Consider the following 21,160-nt stretch of genomic DNA (forward strand, 5'->3'; position numbering starts at 1 on the left):
ATTTGGGTGTTTTTGACCAAAAAAATCTCTTAATCCCACATCAATTGACATTTCCATTAAACCAGGTAATTCTGCTCTGTCCAGTACTCGAGGAATCTCACATGGCTTTCATTTTTACAGTTTTCCACAAAAAGTAATGGTAATAATTTTCTCAGGTCTTAGAAAAGGTCTTAAAAAGCCTTGAATTTAATTCATTAAAGTGTGTAGGAACTCTGCATTTCAAGACCCTCTAACAGACAGTCCAACGTGTTTGATTTCCTGCCTTCTACAACAGAAGTGTAAACGAACCAAATGGTGAAACACATGCTGTGTGCTTTGGAGATGATAAACACTATGAAAATTTGCTTCTTCCCAACCTCATCAGACAGAATTTTTTTGTCTTATAATCAGCCAAATATGTGGAGAAAACTGAGCCAAAAACAGCAGCAAACATTTTAATATGTTCAATAAATTTACAGTGATTTACTTAAATACTGGTGTTCTGACAATTATGCTGCTTTGTCGAAAAATGCATGAAACAACAGCACAGTCTAGCCCTAACTGTAGCCCTAAACATTTACCTATGTGCAGAAGCCAAAGTAGTACATTTTATTTAAGTAGCAGAAAACAACAGAATACCAGCAAGCCTCTTCATCTAGCAATACTTAAACACACCACATCTGTAGGCTTTTACGTGACGGATACACAAACCATTACACCTGATTACCCTTAAAATAGATGTGCATTTAAAAGGATTAAAGGTTTAGAACTGTAAAATAGAACGTCCTATCTATATCAATCAGAATTCAAAACAATTAGAATAGTAGATGCTCTGATTCTTAATAATCTAGATGAATTTTGCTGTAGTGTCGCAGTAGTGTGAATGATGTAAAATGTTATTGGAGCTTCTCAGCATTTTTCTCTCTAAGTGATCATTACATTACATTACACATATTCACTGATCACTTCATACCTGTAAAAAGTGTGTTAATGCAAATCATGGTAGCAGCCAATGCACTTAGGCACATAGACATGGTCAAGACAATGTGTTGAAGTTCAAGTTAAGCATTAAAATGGGAAAGAAAGGTGATTAAAGAGACTTGGAATTTGCCATTGGTCATCTGGCAGGCTTTAATGTATCCAACACCAAATTCTGACCATGCCATCTGAATGTAGTTGCAAGAGTCAAACTCCCCAGACCAGGTGATATTTAACCGGTCTTCTTTTGTCCACTTCTGATGAGCTCCTGCAAACTGTAGTCTCATTTTCCAGTTCTTAGCTGACAGGGGTGGCACTGTGAGCTTTTCTGCCACCATATTGTAGCCCATCTGCTACGAGATGCTCCTCTGCATACCTCGGTCATAATGAGTGGTTATTTGAATTATTGTTGCTTTTCTGTTAGCTAACACCAGTCTGGTCATTCTCCTTTGACCTCTGCCATCAACAAGGCATGCTCACTCAGAGAACTGCCACTCATTGAATATTAGGGATTTTTTTTTCCCCAGAGATTCGATATGCTGATATTTCTAAACTTATTTCATAATACTGATACAGTATAGACAGACCCCCTTGATTGTGTGATGTCCTTGGCAACCACGTATACCTCTAGTGATATTGAAGGATGATATAGGACTTATACTGCTGATATGTATGGCGGATAGGAATGAGTGGTAATATGCTAATACTGTATTCTGGGGTATTAAATAATAGCCAAGGTATTGCTTTAATTACATCTGATACCAGTAATATCGTGCATCCCAATTGGATATTTTGTCTTTCTGGGCCATTCTCTGTCAACCCTAGAGATGGCTGTGCGTGAAAATCTCAGTAGATGAGCAGTTTTTGAGATACTCAGACCAGCCCACATGATACCAGTAACCACTTTTATTGCATGTTTAACCCTTTATCTACTGAGTTTAAAATTGCGATTATAGCTGTAAGTCTGAGAGCTTTGATCCCTTTTTTTCCCATGAATACTTGAACTTGACTTTTCAACATCTGGTTAATGATTATTGCACATTATATGGAATTGTCAGCGGTTTAAAAGAAAAAAAATACAAAACTGATGTTTTGCTATGAATGCCCACGTCATATGGTTGCGAGTACTGTAATGAGCCATATATGTGCGCATGCCCACAATTCTCAGCTTTCCAACACTGTTAGAATTTTTCTGATTGGACAAATGTTTTTTTTTTTTGTTTTGATTTTTTTAAGATTTATTTTTGGGCATTTTTGTGCCTTTATTAGATAGAGGAGGACAGTGGATAGAGTCGGAAAAAGGGTCAAGAGTGGGGAGAGACATGCGGTAAAGGGCCTCAAGCCAGATTCAAACCCGGGCCGCCCGCGTACATGGGGAGCGCCTTTAACCACTAGGCCACCTGCTCCCCCTGATTGGATAAACTTTGATGGAGTTATGGTAATAATACTACGGACATATTAAACATAGCGTCGGCGCTATGGCAGTAGGTAAAGGGTTAAAGTGGCAGACCCATCAGCTCAGGGCTTTTTTTTATTGTGTTTTGTATGGCTGTTTTTTGTGGCATCACAAGGATTGCATAAAATACTGTTGTACTTGTACAATGACAATGGGGACTAGGGGTATTAGAAAATATCGATACACTGATAAATCGCAATATTTTGCGGCGCAATACTGTATCCATATTTTAGAATGCAGTATCAACATTTTTTGTAATTAATAATTTACTTTGTTGGTGCAGTAGTTCGTGGTGTAATTTAACCCCCCAACCGCTAGTTGGCGGCAGGCACCACCAGCTGGCATCAAGCAGTTGATGCTTCCCTCTCCTCCTCTGCTTAGACAACGAGATCACGCAAGACTGCCGGTCTGAGTGAGTCGGTTGCTCATGCCTACCCAGCAGTGCAGCTTCTACTGCATTCATGGCGGATATGTGGACTTGTTTTAGCTTCCAAAACACTAAAGACAGTACAGACTTCTACAGGAGTCAAGTTGTTTGTAAGGTAGGCCACGCCAGAGTGAAACGACAAACCCGAGCGCGAGACATCATAGTGATAGCTTAGGGGCTAACAGCTAACGTAAAAGAAGCCTGCTGAAGCTACCACTGATTTTTACTCATGTAACTACAATTACCATGTCAGTACTTTTTCTTTTTTTTTTGTAAGGACCTGTGCCATTGTAGTGTCTTTATGAATGACAGTTTCCGTAGTATGATAAAAAAAAAAAGAAGAAAACACGGGCCCATCACGTCATGCTCTCTTCACAGCAGTCTGTCAGTTCTTAAAGCTGGACATGAGGATCAGTCTTCCTCTACAAGCAGCCCTGTATCGCGATATGTATCGTATCGCCAGATTCTTGCCAGTACACACCCCTAATGGGGAATTATTGGAAAATATTGTGATAGATATTATGATATGATACATTTAAGTCTACTTGCTTGGTTGTCGAGAAAATCGCAGTGAATCATGATAGCTTTGAAGGGTGTATTTCTCACCTGAAAACATACAAATATTGAGTTGCAATTTTAAAAAAAATACAAAACCTGAAGTTTTAACTTAATATTTTCCACAAAATAAATATTTGATCAAACTACCATCCCAAATCTGTCCTAGATCTTCATGGATTCATGTTTTTTGATCATGTAGAAGACTAATCTATAATTGTTGAGAGAGAGCTCTTAAAGGCAACCATTTATTAAAAAAAAAAAAGTAATACTTCATTCAAAAATAATGAACTTTCTCTCAAAAAGCATGGGGCCTTTATTTACAAATGGTAAAACCACCCTGCTCACCACAAAAAAATCTGATGTTCATCCATGCAAGGATTTCGAGTTGCTTAATTATATAAATAGTTCACCCAAAAACCATTAGTCTCTTAGATCTGACAAGCACTGCCTGCTCATGGGCCTGTTTGAAGACACAAATTTACCGCTGTGCTGAGCCAGACATTTTAGTAAAAGAATATTTCATCAAAACGAGGCCAATCTTCATCTGAAAACGACAGGCTTTCAACTCTCACACGCCACTTTTATTGACTATCCTGTCATCTCAATGTAGTTCATGGAAAAGTAGTTGTAATCCTTTTGTGTTCAGTTTTTTTAAATCAATGTTTGAAATGCAGATTTTTATGGTCCATCGTGTTGTGAGCATCACTTTGCTCTATAAAAAGCAGAACAGGTTAAGGCACTTAGGCACAAAAATCATCCCTGTTATTATCAGTCAGAAGATTTCCTTTGGATGTTGCATTACCTCACCATCCCACTTTAAAATACCAGCTGTTCAACTCTGGTAGAGATGGGTTGTTTCATTGTCTTTTGTTCATCTAATTACACTCGCTTCACTAAGGCCTGTTTTTATAGAGGCATCAGTCTCACTTCTCAAAGAGGCTATGCAGGAGCAAATCAGGGAAATCAAAAATGTTTGCTTATAACACTTTAGAGACAGTTATCTCGTTTGATAGCAGATGACTAATGCCTGGCTGATTTTGTTGATTCACAGACTGATATTTTTTTTTATCCAAATGAGCTTCATTCTCTAATGTCAGCGTTGTCAGCACGAAACGTACCAATATCCCCAGAGTGTTCCCCTTGGGGCTCTGAGTCACTCTTGCCATCTTTCCACATTGCCTCTCTGAGGAGCAGTTAAGGACTTTGCATTAGATTTTAGTCAGACTGTCCTAGAGCACAGAAACATCACAAGAATTGGACGATACAGATGAGAAACATTAATATCACGTTCCCACTGAGCAGATTGTTTCCCGAGGCTGTGAAAGACTCAACAGAGTTCAGTTAAAGTGTAGATTCCCTTGATTATAAATCTAGTACACAGTTCGAAACCAAACCTTTGTCTATGCCTCTCATCATTAAGATGTTTTGTCTCCTACGTTTTTGTCTTTCAGAGATATCTGGATATTGAGTGATGTCTGTTTTTGTACAGTGGTTTCATCTTTTATTCAGAACTTTCTAAAACTTGCAGCCTTTTTACTACTTTGCAGGGTTTGAAAAATATTTCATTTCAGGTGCTAATCTAACTTGGGCAAATGATGCATCATATATTTGAGTGATCTGTTTATTCCACACTCACCCGTGTCCTGCTTGGGCCAAATATGAAAAGAAAGAACATTGGGCTGTCAGTTCTTAAGCCCTTGAAATGCACAACAAGAATAATAAGGGTAAAGACAATAGCAGAGTTTTGAAAAAGGTACAGTACGATTACAGCTGTTGAAATACCATAACAATAAGGATAATCTTTGGCAACCACTAGCTAATTTCTTGTTTTTAATCATGTATACTTTCAGTCAGATTGGAACTATTGCTTAAACAATAACCAAGATTGTATTATTTAACAATACATGGTATTATAGAGTACCCAAATTAAAGTTTTGCCAGTGTACATCAGCAGGATCTTCAATTGAAATCAGTCATTTTAGTTGCACCAATTTGCTAAGGTTTTTGAGGCCTAAATGTTTATTCTAATCTGTATCACACAAGTCTTGGCTGGAGTGATTTACAAGAAAAATGTAAAGCTGCTCCTTTGTGTGGTTGAAGAGAGAAGGCCATGATTTCATCAAATCAAAATTGTTCTTTTTCTAAATTGGTTGAACTACTTTCCTCAACTTTTAACAATTATCTCATATTTTTGCATTTATATATTCTTGACTCATGCTTATTAATTGGGCTCTCATTCACACACCATTATATACACCAATGGCAGAGGACTGCTTTAAAATTTGTTTGTTCTGGATCCAGAGCAATTTAGAGTTTAGTGTTTTCACAAGAACTCTTTCACAGAATAATAGAAGATCCTCTCTCCTTTCTGAGCCACAGCTGCCCATGTGTGATATATAAATTGGCACAAAACTAAAGGTCAAGGTCCCTCTAAAATACCAAGTCTCATTCTGTGGGTACAAAGAATAGCTACATAAAATTGGGGAAGTTTAGAAGATAGGCTCTGACCTGAGAGTGGCATGAGAAGGAAGATGAGGAGGCCACAAATGTCATGGAGTTATTGTCTTCAGAAGGACACGAATATTCAGGCCAAACTTCAAGAAGTTTATTTATAAATTTTGCTTTAGACTTAACTGTGTAATAGACTGACTAACCAAGAAATATGAGCATCCTCAGGCTGCTGGTGCTGAGGAATTCTATGCATTCATTACTGGTGTAATGGGCAAAAGTTGCTCACTGATGGTGTTTGTAGCTGTACTCTCTGTTGCCAAAATTCAACGGGCATCTTAACTGACTGAGTAGACATTGTGCACCCTTTAAATAAAGCTTTAAAATGTCACAGAAAATCTTATCTGTAGAATACTGTTATTTGAGAGAGTGGCCCTAAGGCCAATTTATACATCTACGCTACAAGTCTATGCTGTAGCATGCAGCGTATCCAAGCAGTCCTGAGCCAAAATAGAGGCCTATGCAGGTAGCCTGACATGGACCACCTCAAAATGTAGCTGCATGTTGAAATAGCAGTCCTGTGATAGGTCCACTGGGTAGCATGGAGTGACTGTCTGTCTCTGAGGCATGTTACCCTGTGTGTACGCTGGTGTGAGATAAATGCCTGCAGAAAAACTCTCAATTCTTACGCTATACTTGCCGACATTAGAAAATATTGTAGGTGCCACATCTCTGTGGCTCAACAAGTGCAGAAACGTTTTCCGTCCTCTTGCCTCAGCTGATTCAGCAACCTTATATTCCATTTCTATAGATGTCGTCTATCCTTCTTCTTTACAAAATCAACAGCTGTTCAGTAGTTTATCAGCTCCAGTATAACATGATTTTCATGGTTTCCTGTGCAAAAACAAGCAGAGAATCTGACAGAACCTGAAACTGCTGTAATAGCAAGGCATAGAAATGTCACCGCCTACCAGTGTTTTGGTGGTGTATTATAGAGTGAAGCAGATAATGCATTAGTATGTAATGTGGGGCGACATTGTAGAATTGAGGTAGAAGTATAAAACAGGCTTTATTAGTCTGGTAATAGTTGGTGCAACTTTTGGTGTTGACTCTTTGTCAAACAGCTGGTTATCACCACCCAGTATGTCCCAAAGTACTGTCACTTTCTCTTTCCTACTTCATGTATTATAGAATTGGATAGACCACTTGGTTTTGTTTCCTTTCCCAATGTAAAACTTTCCTTCTTTTTCTAACAGATCCCTCGTGGAGGACGACGACGCTCACATGAAAGTGGCTCTGGGCTATGGTGATATGGGCATCTCTGCTCACCTCCAGGCATCAAAGACAGGAAACACTCGATTTTTCACAAGCAACACACACAGCTCAGTCGTTCTTCAGGTGAGTGCGCAGACATGAGAAGTCAACACTGGGTCAAATATGATAATCATTTTCCCAATTTCCCGCACTGCTCCTTTAGAGATCTTGTGAATAATGTAGGCCTGATAGCTCCATCCTTAAAATAGTGCTGACTGCACACTGGTGAGACTGATTCAGATTCCTTACCATCACTTTTTAAATGAGATAAAGTGCTATCTAAGTTAATCTGTTCCTTCAACAAGACTACAAAATGGGAAATTTGTCCTTATTGAATTTCTCTGCAGTTTAAAACCCCTCACCACAGCAAAAAGCCCATAGCATGTTTTATAGGACACACTTTAATAGCTCAGATAATATTCAGATGATTAACCAAAAGCACTTGGGAGATGGTTTTTGTGTAATTTGATATAAAGACAAGAACATTATGAAACTCTGTTGATCAGGAGTAATTAAACAAAGTAATGGAGCTTAACAAGTCTTTCAAGTGGCCTATATCCCTCCCAAAAATGCATACAAAACAGTTAACAAACAGTTCAGGATCAGATCTTTAAGTATGAATCAATGTTTACTAAGTAAGTTAGTAATGGGTTTCATCTCACGTAGACAGATTCTCAAAAACTGCATCGACAAAATTTTTTGGACCAGTTGTTGGCATTTGGCTGTTTGCTGCTGTCACAGCGATGGTTGGCCGTCATCACCAGCTCTTATTGAAAATGAATGGCTGTTGGCTGCTTTTTCTGCACATTAATCTTCTGGTTTCAGAGCACAGAAAGGGACTGATAACGGTATTTCTATCCTGGCCATTTGATTCAGTCACCCTGCAGCTGGTAGATTTGCTGAGACGTTTTGAAGCAAACCCTCCAAAACATCTGTTGATAGGAGTTATTGTGGTTTAACAACATGCAATGTATGTTATCTTGCTTGAAAATTATGGGTGGGAATCACAGACTAAATCACAATAGGATGGTTCACACTGACAATATAGTGATACAGCAGTTCTGTGTTAATATGTTGCAATACAGTTTTTTGTCATCGTGCATGCTGTGCTCTACCATATTCATTAGTAGCTGCATTTCTATTACATTTAGAAATACAAAAAATCTAAATAGTCTAATAAACACTGGTAATGGAAACACCTGAATTTCGAAAAACCTCTAATTTAATCACTAAAAAGTTTTTACATTCTCATGAGGAGGTTTTGTAGACGTTTCAATATAGAGAAATATATTGCAAAAGTGCAATGGAAACACTTTTGACATTTACAAGTCACAGGGTGTAACGTTTTGTGTCACCGCTTGCTGTTGTCTCAGAGTGTAGACAGAAGAGGAGATGACACAGTGAAAGTAGCAAGAGAAGAAGTGTCCTGAAACTGAGGTCAGAGTCCTTGATTAAAAGCAAATGATAAGCATACAAAGCTATTGAAAACAAACATAATGGTCGCTGTGAGGTGAATTTCCGCCATGGTGGCCTACGAGTCATTAAAAGTATCATAACAGAGACTTTTGTACCAGAAAACAGTAAATTTAATCCCCAACTTCTGTCTCTATGCCCTGGCAGAGAGCCAGGCAGCTGTGCTCTGATCAGAAGCTTTTTTTTATTTTAGAGGATCGTATTTCCTGTGAGTGGGCGTGGCTTAAGCTCATTCAATAACATGCTCACCCCATCCCAGAGTAGATATTACTGCCTCATTTTTTGTGAATCTGAAGCTTAATTTATGAATTTAGAGAGGTTTTTCATGGCTGAAATTTGGCCTGGTGGTTCATATCATAGTGACCTGATATACAACAAACCTAAAATACAGATTTTTTGAATCACTTTACAGGGACTTTAAGCTAAGCTAAGTAGAAGTACAGATCAAACAGTTTAGCAGATCAGTGTTTGATGATAATTTATTTTCTGCTAAACATACATAAACAGAGTAATGGCAGTGATCAAAAAATAAGTTAAGATAAACTGTTTAGGACAAGCTCGATCAACACATGAAATTGCACAACTGAACAGGAAAACAGGAAGTGATGCAGTCAGTTTACCATGCTTCTTTGTTGATTGGCTATTACTTGTGTGATGTATAGCCAATCAGATAGTGTTGTGGATGGGAAATTAGACTGTGGAGAGTGAAAAGCAGAGCCAGAGGGATAGGCACACATCATAGAAGCGCTAAAGTAGGTCTTTTTTAATTAGCTAATTTAATTGCTGATACATAATCTGGAAAATGCCGAACATCAGACAGGCTGATAATCAACCTTCCTGTACTTCTTTTCACCGCTGTCTAACATTACCCTGTTGTCGTTTTTTCTTCTTGTATCCTACTATTAACTGCAATGGCCCTAAGAATTAATCTCACGTTACCTGAATTCATGTCAGAAGCACCACATTATGGAGTCATGAAAGGATGATGCCCTGACTCAAGTTGGCCGGGGGATGTTATCAATATGTGTATCAATATTTGGCACCAGTGATTCGATAATTGTGTCTTACAAACCAGGATAAAAATTTGTAATGCCCTATTGATATTTCGGCCAACCTAAATGGTGTTAAATGATAATGCTGACATAAAGGATGCATTTAACTAAGTTTGGATTATTTTATTTTGATTTGTTTTACTTCAAATAGCAAATAGGTGTGGTATTCAGTGAAATGAGGTGTTGAGAGAAATGAAAGCATTCGTTAATAATGTGGTGTGAGCACACATTGTCAGCATGTGGATAGGATTTCTTTGTTATGAAGCACATGCCTCCATGCTGCACAAGACCCCACTTTGTTGCTTTGCCAAAAGGGGACAATACACTGTAGCTGTGAGCTCTGAACATGTAATCCTGTGCCAGTTACATGCAATAAAATCCAGAAAAGACACAGGCTACAATCAGTCAGGCAGAAAAAATAGAACAGCACCATTTTAAGGCTCATGAGCTCCCTACTGACAGATCAAGACAAAACAATATCATGATTGATCCTACCTAAAATACTGTGGTCTGATTTTTGTTTCAAGCTGAGATGCAGTTGGCTTAGACAGATTTTTCAATGTTATTGTCTTACTGCAAAGTTCCAGCCACCTGAGCCTCCTCAGTAATCTCTCACCTTTCTGCTCCTGTCTCAGGGATTTGACCAGCTGAGGATAGAAGGTTTACTATGTGATGTCACACTGGTCGCTGGGGACGGCGACGAAGCTTTCCCTGTACACCGTGCCATGATGGCCTCCTCCTCCGACTATTTCAAAGCCATGTTCACAGGTGGGTTAGCAGACTTCACACTGACCTAAAACATCTAATAAACTTTTGTGTAGGATGCACTCTCCATTGCAATGACACATGCAGTGAATGCCTTAGAACTTGTTCCTGCTTTCATTGTGTTCTCTAGTAACTCCTTCTGTATTCATGAATCTTTCAATGATTTAACACAGTCGCAGCCATGCCTGTGTCATTTTGCCTCCTTTGAAATTACTCAAATTGACCTTGTGCCCACATCACAGTAGTGAAACATTCTTATGTATGCAGAAGTGGAAGAATCTCAACTGCTTTATATAAATGTCCACAGTATGTGCAGTAGGAGTAGCATATGAACTGTAAGACAGTTCCTGAATGCAATAAATGTCTTTATGCAGTCAAAACAATTGAAATTATCAAGGTTTTTGCTTCTTTGTAAAAGTTATCAGTCAGTAAAAATGACTTTGTTTCTTTAAATGAATGTTGACTTTAGCATGTGTTTATTTTTATTGAGATTTGGTCTCTATTCAGGGCTACTGCAGATCCATAAGAAGCCTTAAAGTACACTAACTGATCACTTTATTAGGTACATCTACTCAACTCTCCAAAAAGGCTAATATCTAATCAACCAATAACATGGCAGCAACCAATCCTTGCCAATAGGCATGTAGACATGGTCAAGATGAACTGCTGGAGTTCAAACTGAGCATCAGATTGGGGAAGAAAAGTGAGTAAGTGACTTTCAATGTACCATGGTTGTTTGTGCCAGACAAGCTGGTCTGAGTCTTTTGCAACTGCTGATCTACTGGGATTTTTCATGCACAAGCATCTCTAGGGTTTACAGAGAATGGTCCAGAAGAGAGAAAATATCCAGTGAGCCAAAATGCCTCTCTGATACAAAAAGCCTTGTTGATGGCAGAGTCCAGAGGGGAACAGCCAGACTAGTTCAAGCTGACAGAGAAGCAACAATAACTCAAATAACCATTCACTACAACTGAGTTATACAGGTGGGCTACAGGAGAAGGAGGCCTCACATAGTGTCTCTTCTGTCAGTTAAGAACAGGAACCTGGGGTTATAATTCCACCAACAGTGATTAAAAGTCACTTCAGTACCCTTTCCTCCCCATTCTAATGCTTGTTTTGAACTTTATCCCATCGTCTTGACAATGTTTACATGCCTCAGTATCGTGGTTGCTGCCATGTGATTGGCTGATCAGATATGTAAGGGCTAATGCCAGACGAGGTGTCCAATTATCAGGGATTAATGGACGGCGTGGAGGCCTGAACCATCTGACGCGCAGTGGAGGACGGTTGCCTCCATGCCACTCACCTTAACACTCACCTCTCAGTGTTAAGGTGAGCCTGAGAACTAGTTGAATGTCAAAAATAGGAAATAAGACCATCTTGCGTTACTGGTCTCAAACCTAGATTCTGTCATTTTATTTATGTCTGTTAAGTGATGGTTGATGCAGACCATCAGGCTCCTTAGGTTGGCAACGCTGTACCACCTGCTCAGAAAATATGACCGGCTCAGGTTGCTTTGGTTACTCCTACCATCTAACGCATGCTACGCATTAATTTGGAACCGTGTAAAGATTTTTGACCGGAACTACTTGTAAAGTTCGATAGGTGTCCTTATATCAGAAGTTAATGAACACAAATGGAACTTCTAGAGCAGTCACAATCAAGCATTCAGCAAGACCATGGTATAATTGGTGTTCATGAACAGTTAACCAAGTGTACATAATAAAGTGAGTGTTATTTTTCTTAAATTTAAAAAATGTCTTTTATTTACTTGATAGAGGTGTTAAATTTGAAATGACACTTTGACTGAGAAATGTCTGAATACTTCATAAATTCCTCATTATCCTGTTGGCTTTATGATTTCTTTTTTCTGAATACTTTTTTTTAGGATTTTTTGTTCACATGACAATTCACTGCAGGACTGTGCAAACCCTATCTATCGGCTTAGGGGGCTTCAAGATGAATGTCTTATTTGATTTTAAAAGGTGTGCAGCAGCCCAATCAAGATGAAGGAATCAAGATTTAACAGTAAATATAAGCAGTAAAAGGCTGGTTTTCTTACATTATTTTGAGGTTCATTTGGGTCTTACATTTCGACTACAGTGGAAGTAGGTTGAATTTTTGTTAGATCTTTAAGATGAAGGTCTTGCAATAACATCAGAGGAGGATCCAGTTAAAGTAGGTATGAGGGGACATGTTGTACTTAGTGAGGAATAGCATTAACAACAAGAGAGCTGTCTGAGCATAGATGCTGAGCAGTGAGATTCCCTCTAAGACCTTCAATCCTTCCCCTGAATATAAGTCCTTTGACACTGTAAACATTTGATTGACATTCACACAAGATGCCAATGCATCCAAATGAAATGTTGCATTTTGTTTTTTCCAGCTTAATTTAATTTCCTTCTGCTGTAAGCGTCATTCTCCAACTTCTTTAAAGCATCAAATAGTCTCAGCTCACCGACCTGTCAGTTAAACAAGATTATGTAGGTGTTGAACCACGTGTGAGCGCCTGCTTTTCTCATCCTCTCCCGTCACTCCCCCAACACAGGTGGAATGAAAGAACAGGATTTAATGTGCATCAAGCTTCACGGGGTAAACCGAATAGGCCTGAAGAAGATCATTGATTTTATCTACACTGCAAAACTGTCACTCAACATGGAGAATCTGCAAGACACACTCGAGGCAGCCAGCTTCTTACAAATCCTGCCTGTACTGGACTTCTGCAAGGTTTTTCTTATATCTGGGGTAAGACGGCAGACACATGGCTGCACATCACTGCACAGTACACAGCTTTCATCCAGTTTTGACTAGCTGTAAATACTCGAACACATGAGGACACTAGTCAAAATCAGTAGTTATAAGGAGTTTTTTGTAGTTTTTCTGTTGTTTTTATACGCATTCTCTCAGCAGCCCCAGACATCCTTCAAGAGTCCATTCTTGTGAGAGTGAGTCAAGCTCATTGATTCATCGTTAAGTTGAAATTGTCAAAAGAAATAATGTTTTGAATTTCCTGCTAGAAATATTTTTAAATGATTTTCAAATTTCAGTTATTTTAGAAATTAGATAAAAATGTTGCACCTTCTGTTTTTCGAAAATTACAGCAGGCCATATTTCTAAATTTCAATTAATTACCCAGCCCTAATCCATTTTAACTCTCTCGTTAATCTGCTTTTTTGAGTCCCTTATTCTTGAAAGTAAGAACAAACTTAAGAGAATTGTAAAAATGTGTGTATAAATTGAACAGACACATTTTCAAGAGCTATCCCTCCTTCATAGAGCCAAAGCCATCCATGCTATATGAGTCATCCCTTGTCTTGTTAATATAGACTGCTGCCGTCCATTCGCAGGTACATGGTACTGAGTTACATGGTACTGATATGTAAAACAAGAAGATACAGGAGCTCATTTATTCTGGGTTTGTCCTGTATGTTTTTAATGTATTCTCTGCTGGCTGTTAAATGAATTGCCCCTCAAGAATGATAAATTTCATCTTAACCTTAACCTTAAATATCGGTAGAAATACTGGTATCTTCTGTTATAATGAGCCTCAGATAATTGGCTTTTAAAGTTGTTATCTGCAGATTTTATATCATGTCAATAATATTGTACATCCCTAATAAACATTAAAGCTTAGATTAACAATATCAGTAGATTCTGGTGTTTCCAGAATGCACGTTTATTTTTATTTTTATTCTAGCAGTTTTAGTCCCATTGAGATCATGGTCTTTTTTCCAAATTAGAGACTTGCATCACCACACAGTCTTTACATCAAAATCAATGGAACATAGAAAAGACATTTGGTGTCAAGGTCAGGTTGATGAAACAAAAGCAGTATACTCTTGTACTGTGCTCGTGCTCTGTGCAGTAAGTATGGACTTTACACCAGTTTGCCTCTGATTGCAGCATCCTTCAGTGCCAAATAACTGACATTTTCTAATTAGACTGTCTAAGGAGGCAAGTTTCTCTGTACACGTCTGGATATTTGACTCTTTCATGTCCTGATGAGTTGTCAGTCTTAATTGCAGCTGTCAAAGATTTAAAAATTTCTTCTTCTCTGCAGGTTTCTCTTGACAACTGTGTAGAGGTCGGGCGCATTGCAAACACATATAACCTCACAGAGGTGGACAAATATGTCAACAACTTCATCCTGAAGAACTTTCCCTCACTGCTGGGCACAGGGGAGTTTGTCAAGCTTCCATTTGAACGCTTGGCTTTTGTATTGTCCAGCAACAGCTTGAAACACTGCACTGAGTTAGACCTGTTCAAGGCTGCGTGCCGCTGGCTACGCTACGAAGATGGCCGTATGGACTATGCCCCAAAACTCATGAAGAACATCCGCTTTCCCCTCATGAACCCACAGGAGCTCATCAATCACGTGCAGACGGTGGACTTTATGCGCACAGACAACACCTGTGTCAACCTTCTCCTGGAAGCTAGCAACTACCAAATGATGCCCTACATGCAGCCCGTTATGCAGTCAGAACGGACAGCCATCCGCTCAGACAGTGCCCACCTGGTCACCCTGGGTGGTGTCCTGCGCCAGCAGCTAGTTGTGAGTAAGGAGCTGCGTCTTTTTGATGAGAAGGCTCATGAGTGGAAAGCACTGGCACCCATGGATGCACCCCGCTACCAACACGGCATTGCAGTCATTGGCAACTTCCTCTATGTGGTGGGAGGCCAAAGCAACTATGACACCAAAGGCAAGACAGCGGTGGACACGGTGTTCCGGTACGATCCGCGCTACAACAAGTGGATGCAGGTGGCGTGCCTTAATGAGAAACGTACCTTCTTCCACCTCAGTGCACTCAAGGGACACCTCTACGCTGTGGGTGGTAGAAACGCTGCCGGGGAGCTCGGTGAGTTTATTTCCCTGCTTGTTTGTTTTTAACTTTCCCTTTTAAGCAACAACACAAGCTGTGTATTAATATTGTATGAGTTTATACTCTTAAAAATGAAGGAGCACTGGAAGAAAGAACGTGCTGTTTAATAAGGCTGGGAGCATGCTGACGCTGGTAATCAAGTGTTGTGCCTACACATCATTTGCTGTTTCAACATGTCGCGCTCATAATCTCTGTGTAATTTAATTAAAGGTAGAGGATGGGTGCGTTGTCATGAATACCTTTTACAATCTAATATCTAATATAGAAGCTTTTCAGCACATGAAAATCCTTTGCAATATTTAATGTTTACATCAGGAATCATAAAGTTGCTCACTGTTTCAGAGGCTACATTTTCTGAGGTATTTTTCAGGTGTAGGTAGTTTTGTTTTTTCATTTTATGAAACTCCACAGTTCAATTCACCCTGTGGGTTTCCTGTTATGATGCACACATTTCTAATTGGTCCTGAGACATGAACTATACAGAGCTCAAAAAGGTTTAAGATGGGCTGATGGGTGTCTAAAGGGGTTGTCTGGGATCATCTTAACTCAATAATTTGATGTTTGTTATAATTTAATCATCAATTCATCCCCCTAGGAGAAGCACTTGATTGGAATGATACATAGTTTTGACCGTCCAGCGTAGCTTCCTTGTTGCTGCTGAATAACCAATCTGGAATTTCTGCACCCGTCAGTGCGGACCACAGCGAGGTGCCACCCAGTACTTAAAGTCAGCTCTGTAAAGGCAGCACACAGAGTGAGGCCACAGTGCAAGCAGTCTTCTCTTCTGGGTTATAATTAGACCAAAGAACACGGCCTCGGTTCACTGCCTGTCTACACAACTTCGCTTTTTTTCTGCTTTACGTTCCACTGCCCTTCCCCTGCATGTGGCTAAGCCTTGATGTTATTCTGGATGTGCCCTGCCTCTGCATTATGTTTGTTTACCCTGGGGACGACACACGGGTGTGGTTTTATTGTTACATATGAAATGCTAGGATTTATTAAAGAAGAGCTTAACAACGTCTGTAAGGATTTTTACTGGAAGAAGCTTTAATCTTAACTGGAACGCCTTACATTTTATTTTGCACATGTCTGACTCTTTCTCTCTTGAGGCTCGATTTACAGTGCCTACCAAAAGTATTCACCCCTTGGATGTTTTACCCTTTTATTGATTCTATAAATCAACCATGATCAATATAATTTGGCTTTTTGACAAAAAAAACCTACAAAAAACTGCTCATATCAAAGTGAAAACAGATTTCTATAAAGTAATGTCATTTAAATAAAAATATATAAGGTAAAATGAGAAATTGAATAAGTTTTCATGCTTCAAGTCTATGTTTAGCAGATGCACCTGGCTGCAATCACAGCACTGAGTCTGTGTGGATAGGTCTTAGTAAGGCTTGCACATCTGGACACTGTTATTCGACTCCATTATTCTGTGCAAAACTGCTCAAGCTCTATCAGGTTGCATAGGGATCAGGCAGGAACAGCCCTTTTCAAGTTCAGACACAGATTCTCTATTGGATTGAGGTCTGGACTTTGACTCGGCCACACCAGAGCATTCTCCTTCTTATCTTTAAACCATTTCTATGTTGCTTTCTCTTGCTGGAAAATAAATCTTCCCCCAAGCTGCAGTTCTCTTGCAGACTGAATAAGATAACCCCTCCAGGATTTCCTATATTTTTGCTGCATTCATTTTACCAGGGCCACCTGCAAAGGAGCACCCCCACAGCATGATGCTGCCACCACTGTGCTTTATGGTGGGGATGGTGTGTTTGTGGTGATTTGCAGTGTTTGGTGTCCGCCAAACATAGCGTCTTATCTGATGGCCAAAAGGTAGTATTTTGGTCTCATCAGACCAAAGAACTTTTCTTCCACTTGACCATGGAGTCTCCTGCATGCTATTGATGAACTCTAGGACAGCCTTATCTAGGCAGATTTACATACGTGCCATATTACTTCCAGTTCTTGAAGATGAATTTAACTGAACTCCTGGGGATGTTCAGTTCATTGGATTTTTTTGTATTCATCCTCTGACCTATACTTTCTAATAACCTTTTCACTGAGTTGCTTGGAGTGTTCTTTTGTCTTCATAGTGTAATGGTAGCCAGGAATAATGATTAACCAGTGACTGGACCTTCCAGACACAAGTGTCTTTATACTGCAATCACGTGAGACAAGGTGATCCCCATTTCACTAATTGTGAGACTACTTGCACCAACTGGTTGGAGCTCTGTTGAATTAGGTCAGTCACTTTAAAGGAGGTGACTTTGTTTAAAAAAGTCAAATTATATTGGCCATGATTGATTTATAAAATCATTAAAATGGTCAAACATCCAGGGAGCTGAATACGTTTAATAGCTACTGTACTTTTTTTAGCCTGAAATTACAAATTTTGGAGCCAGGTGATGTGATTGCAAGGCATTATTTTGCCATTTTAAATATGATTTATTAAAAAAAAACAAAACAGTATATTTCTTTGTTTTATGTAAATTAAAATGTCAAAAGCAACTTAACTGGTGATGTAATACATAGGCTTCTAGTTGTTTAAACCCTCTTTTATAGATTTTTAATTTTTTTTTACTTTAATACAGTCTTTTAGATTCAGGATACTGCTCCACAGAAGAAGACATGTACAGGTCATCAGAGGTGCTTCTACTGGTGTATTTTGGTCTATTTTTGCTGTAATCTCTTCTGTCAAAACATCTATGGCAAACCTCAAACTCTCAAAGAACAGCAAAGGTTACTATTACAATCTGATCTTGGTCCTTTATAATCTGAGGTTATTTCGGCCAGTTACTCTATCTTTTGATCCCATTATGGGGTCCTGTCCCTCATGTTGCGAACCACCGCTCGAGGTCACTGAAGTATGCTAAACAGTAATTGTTACCAGATGTCACCAGCTGCAAGCCTGGCCCTTGGAGCATTCAGGTTTTGTGAACAACATCCAGGGGGAAAAGATGTGTTAATTAGGAATGTGACCTTTCCAGGTGATGATGAGAAGTACAGTATAAGATATGCATCTGAAAGTAAAGACATCCGCCTCTTTGGGTTCTGTTGGTAAATCAGCAACATTCAGGGATTAGAAACACATCTATAGATCATAGCTTGTATAAAGAATTTCAAAAATTACCGTTATTTTTCAGTCTGCCCTCCCTCTGCATTCGGGAAGTTCAACATTGAGTTTTCAGATCTTCTCAGAGCAGCAATATTCTTTATTTCCTCCCTTCTTCCTCCAAGCAGCTGTAGGATATTATGCCCCACTCAAGGTCACTTTGATGATGGCTGCTGAGCGAGCAGAGGAAGGTTTTCACTCATTTTCTCCGCTGAGATTTTTCAGGCTGGCCCATTGGTGGCTCACTCTCCTTTGTGGTCCTGAGTTTAATGCTGTATTTAATCTTTTTTTCCAAACCATTGATTAAACCATTTATTTAACCAAAGCCTTTAGAAAGTGTCCAATCTTATTCTCTGTGTTCAGCTGCGACCGTTTAGAGCGTAAAATCACTGTTAATCAGTCCAACTTCTGCTTTATCCATCAGCTACAAACTGTGAAAATGAATTTCTGGGTTTCAGCTCCATCCCTGTTGGTGACAGAAAACCATACAGTAAATCTTTATCACCTTATATGCAGAAGAGACTGCCCTTATCTGGAACATAAGTAATCTATGGTGTGTGATCCTTAAAAACATACACTTGTGTCTCTCACAGTGTTCAATGATAAGGCCAGAATGTGAAATCACTCTCTCATGTTGTAATCTTTAATTAAAACGCTCCATCACAGATTATGTCTAGAGGGTGAAGATCATCAGACGGCAAGTATCCATCTCTTCAGTAACCCTGCTGGTCCAAGTTACAACCTTTTTCACCTGTGAGCATCGCTCATGAATCCCAGCGACCTTATTCCAGTTTCTCCCAGATTTTTGCCAAAAACACCCTGAGGCGCCTTTAGATAAAGGATCTTACAATCTCCCTATTTCCTGTGCAGTCAGTGCTGGTGGGGTTTTGGGGATGTGTACTCTGTATTTAAATCCGTGTTTTAGCTCCCACGCTGAGACCCTCCAAGGCCTCATTTGCTGCTGTTTGTCCTCCTTAGTTGTGTCTTGACCTACTTTCAACTAATACTTCTCTTTTTTCCATGTTTTTCTTCAAGCTACTGTGGAGTGCTACAACCCAAGGACGAATGAATGGACGTATGTTGCCAAAATGAACGAGCCACATTATGGCCATGCTGGGACGGTGTACGGGGGTTATATGTATATTTCAGGTGAGTAATTTCAAGGGTTGTCACGATACCAAAGTTTCTAATATTATACTAGTAAGAATTTAAGCGACATCAATATCTTTTTTTAAAGCATGATGACAAAAGTAGAAGTCCTGGGCACCCAATATGGTCTATTTCTTGGTTTAACCACCAAAACCATGGGTAAATTCCTGTAGATTGCACCCAAACATTGGCAGCGTGCAGTGCTGTGATAAACTATTTGCCTCCTTCCCTATTTCTTTTATTTTTGCATTATTGTCACACTTTAATGTTTCAGATCATTTAATAAATATTAATATTAGACAAAGAAAACCCAAGTAAATACATTTATTCATCAAGAGAAATAGCCATCCAAACCTACCTGGCCCTATGTGAAAAAGTAATCCATGGTAATCATTATTTAAGTGTAATAAACCACTTTTTTTTTTTTTTTTTAATTTGGCTTCAATTTCGCTAGCTACAACTAGGCCTGATTACTGACAGACCTGTTGAAACAAGAAACCACTTAAATAGCTGTCTGACAAAGAGAAGTAGGCTAAAAGATCGCTAAAAGATCTCAAAAAGCCCCCATTTCTAAGGCTTTGAGACTCAATAGAACAACGGTGAGAGCCATTATCCACAAAGTGAGAAAACTTGGGATGGGGTGAACCTTCCCAGGAGTAGCTGGCCCACCAAAATTACTCCAAAAGCACATTAACAACTCATTCAGGAGGTCACAAAAGAAACCAGAACAACATCTTGAGACCTGCAGGCCTCACTTGACTCGATTGAGGTCAGTGTTCATGAAAGAGACTGAAAGAGACTGAAAAAAATTGTAACTGTGGGAGAGTTCCAAGGCCAAAACTACTGCTGACCAAAACAAACACACAGGCTTGTCTAGCATTTGCCAGAAAACATCTTGATGATCCCCGAGACTTTTGGGAACATTTTCTGTTGACTGACGAGACATAGTTGAACTTTTGAAAGATGTGTGACCTGTTATATCTGATGTAAAACACCACACTAACAGTGAAACATAGTCGTGGTACTGTGATGGTCTGGGCTTGTGTTGCTGCTTCAGGACCTGGAAGACTTGCTGTATTTGATGGAACGATGCATTCTACTCTCTAACAGAAAATCCTGAAGGAGAATGTCCGATCATTAGTTCATTACCTCAAGCTCAAGCATTTTCAGGTTATGTGACAGGAAAATTATCTGAAACCCACCAGCAGGTCCACCTCTGAATGGCTTGAGAAAAAAAAGGGAACAAAGGATTTTGAAGTTATCTAGTCGAAGTCCAGACTTAAACTAGCCGTCCAAACACAAAACACAATGAGTTATTAGGTTTAGGAGGCAATTACTTTTTCACACAGGGCCAGGTATGTTTGGATGACTTTTGTACCTTAATAGATGAGATCTTCATTTAAGATCATCATTTTGTATTTCCTCAGGTTGTTTTTGTCTAATAATAAAATTAGTTTGATGAGCTGAAACATTTTAGAGTGATAAATGTGCAAAAATAGAAGAAATCAGGAAGGGGCTAACTATTTTTGCAGCACTGTATATGCAGGAGTTTGCCTGTAATTACCA

General features: G+C 39.2%; 1 protein-coding gene across 3 annotated transcripts in view; it reads left to right on the forward strand.

Moving 5' to 3' along the window:
* klhl13 (kelch-like family member 13) overlaps nt 1-21,160 on the forward strand; it is a 65,657-nt gene that overhangs the window by 35,604 nt on the left and 8,893 nt on the right. For 2 of the 3 annotated variants that reach the window (XM_041802109.1, XM_041802108.1), the window contains 5 exons: nt 7,103-7,244; nt 10,321-10,453; nt 12,999-13,195; nt 14,511-15,306; nt 19,481-19,594. In XM_041802109.1, coding sequence (XP_041658043.1) covers nt 7,103-7,244; nt 10,321-10,453; nt 12,999-13,195; nt 14,511-15,306; nt 19,481-19,594 — 1,382 coding nt within the window. Of the gene's footprint in view, nt 1-2,835; nt 2,956-7,102; nt 7,245-10,320; nt 10,454-12,998; nt 13,196-14,510; nt 15,307-19,480; nt 19,595-21,160 lie in introns of those variants that run through there. The other variant, XM_041802110.1, reaches the window with a different exon arrangement.

Source organism: Cheilinus undulatus, linkage group 12, assembly GCF_018320785.1.
Source record: "Cheilinus undulatus linkage group 12, ASM1832078v1, whole genome shotgun sequence".
In the NCBI taxonomy this organism is placed as follows: domain Eukaryota; kingdom Metazoa; phylum Chordata; class Actinopteri; order Labriformes; family Labridae; genus Cheilinus; species Cheilinus undulatus.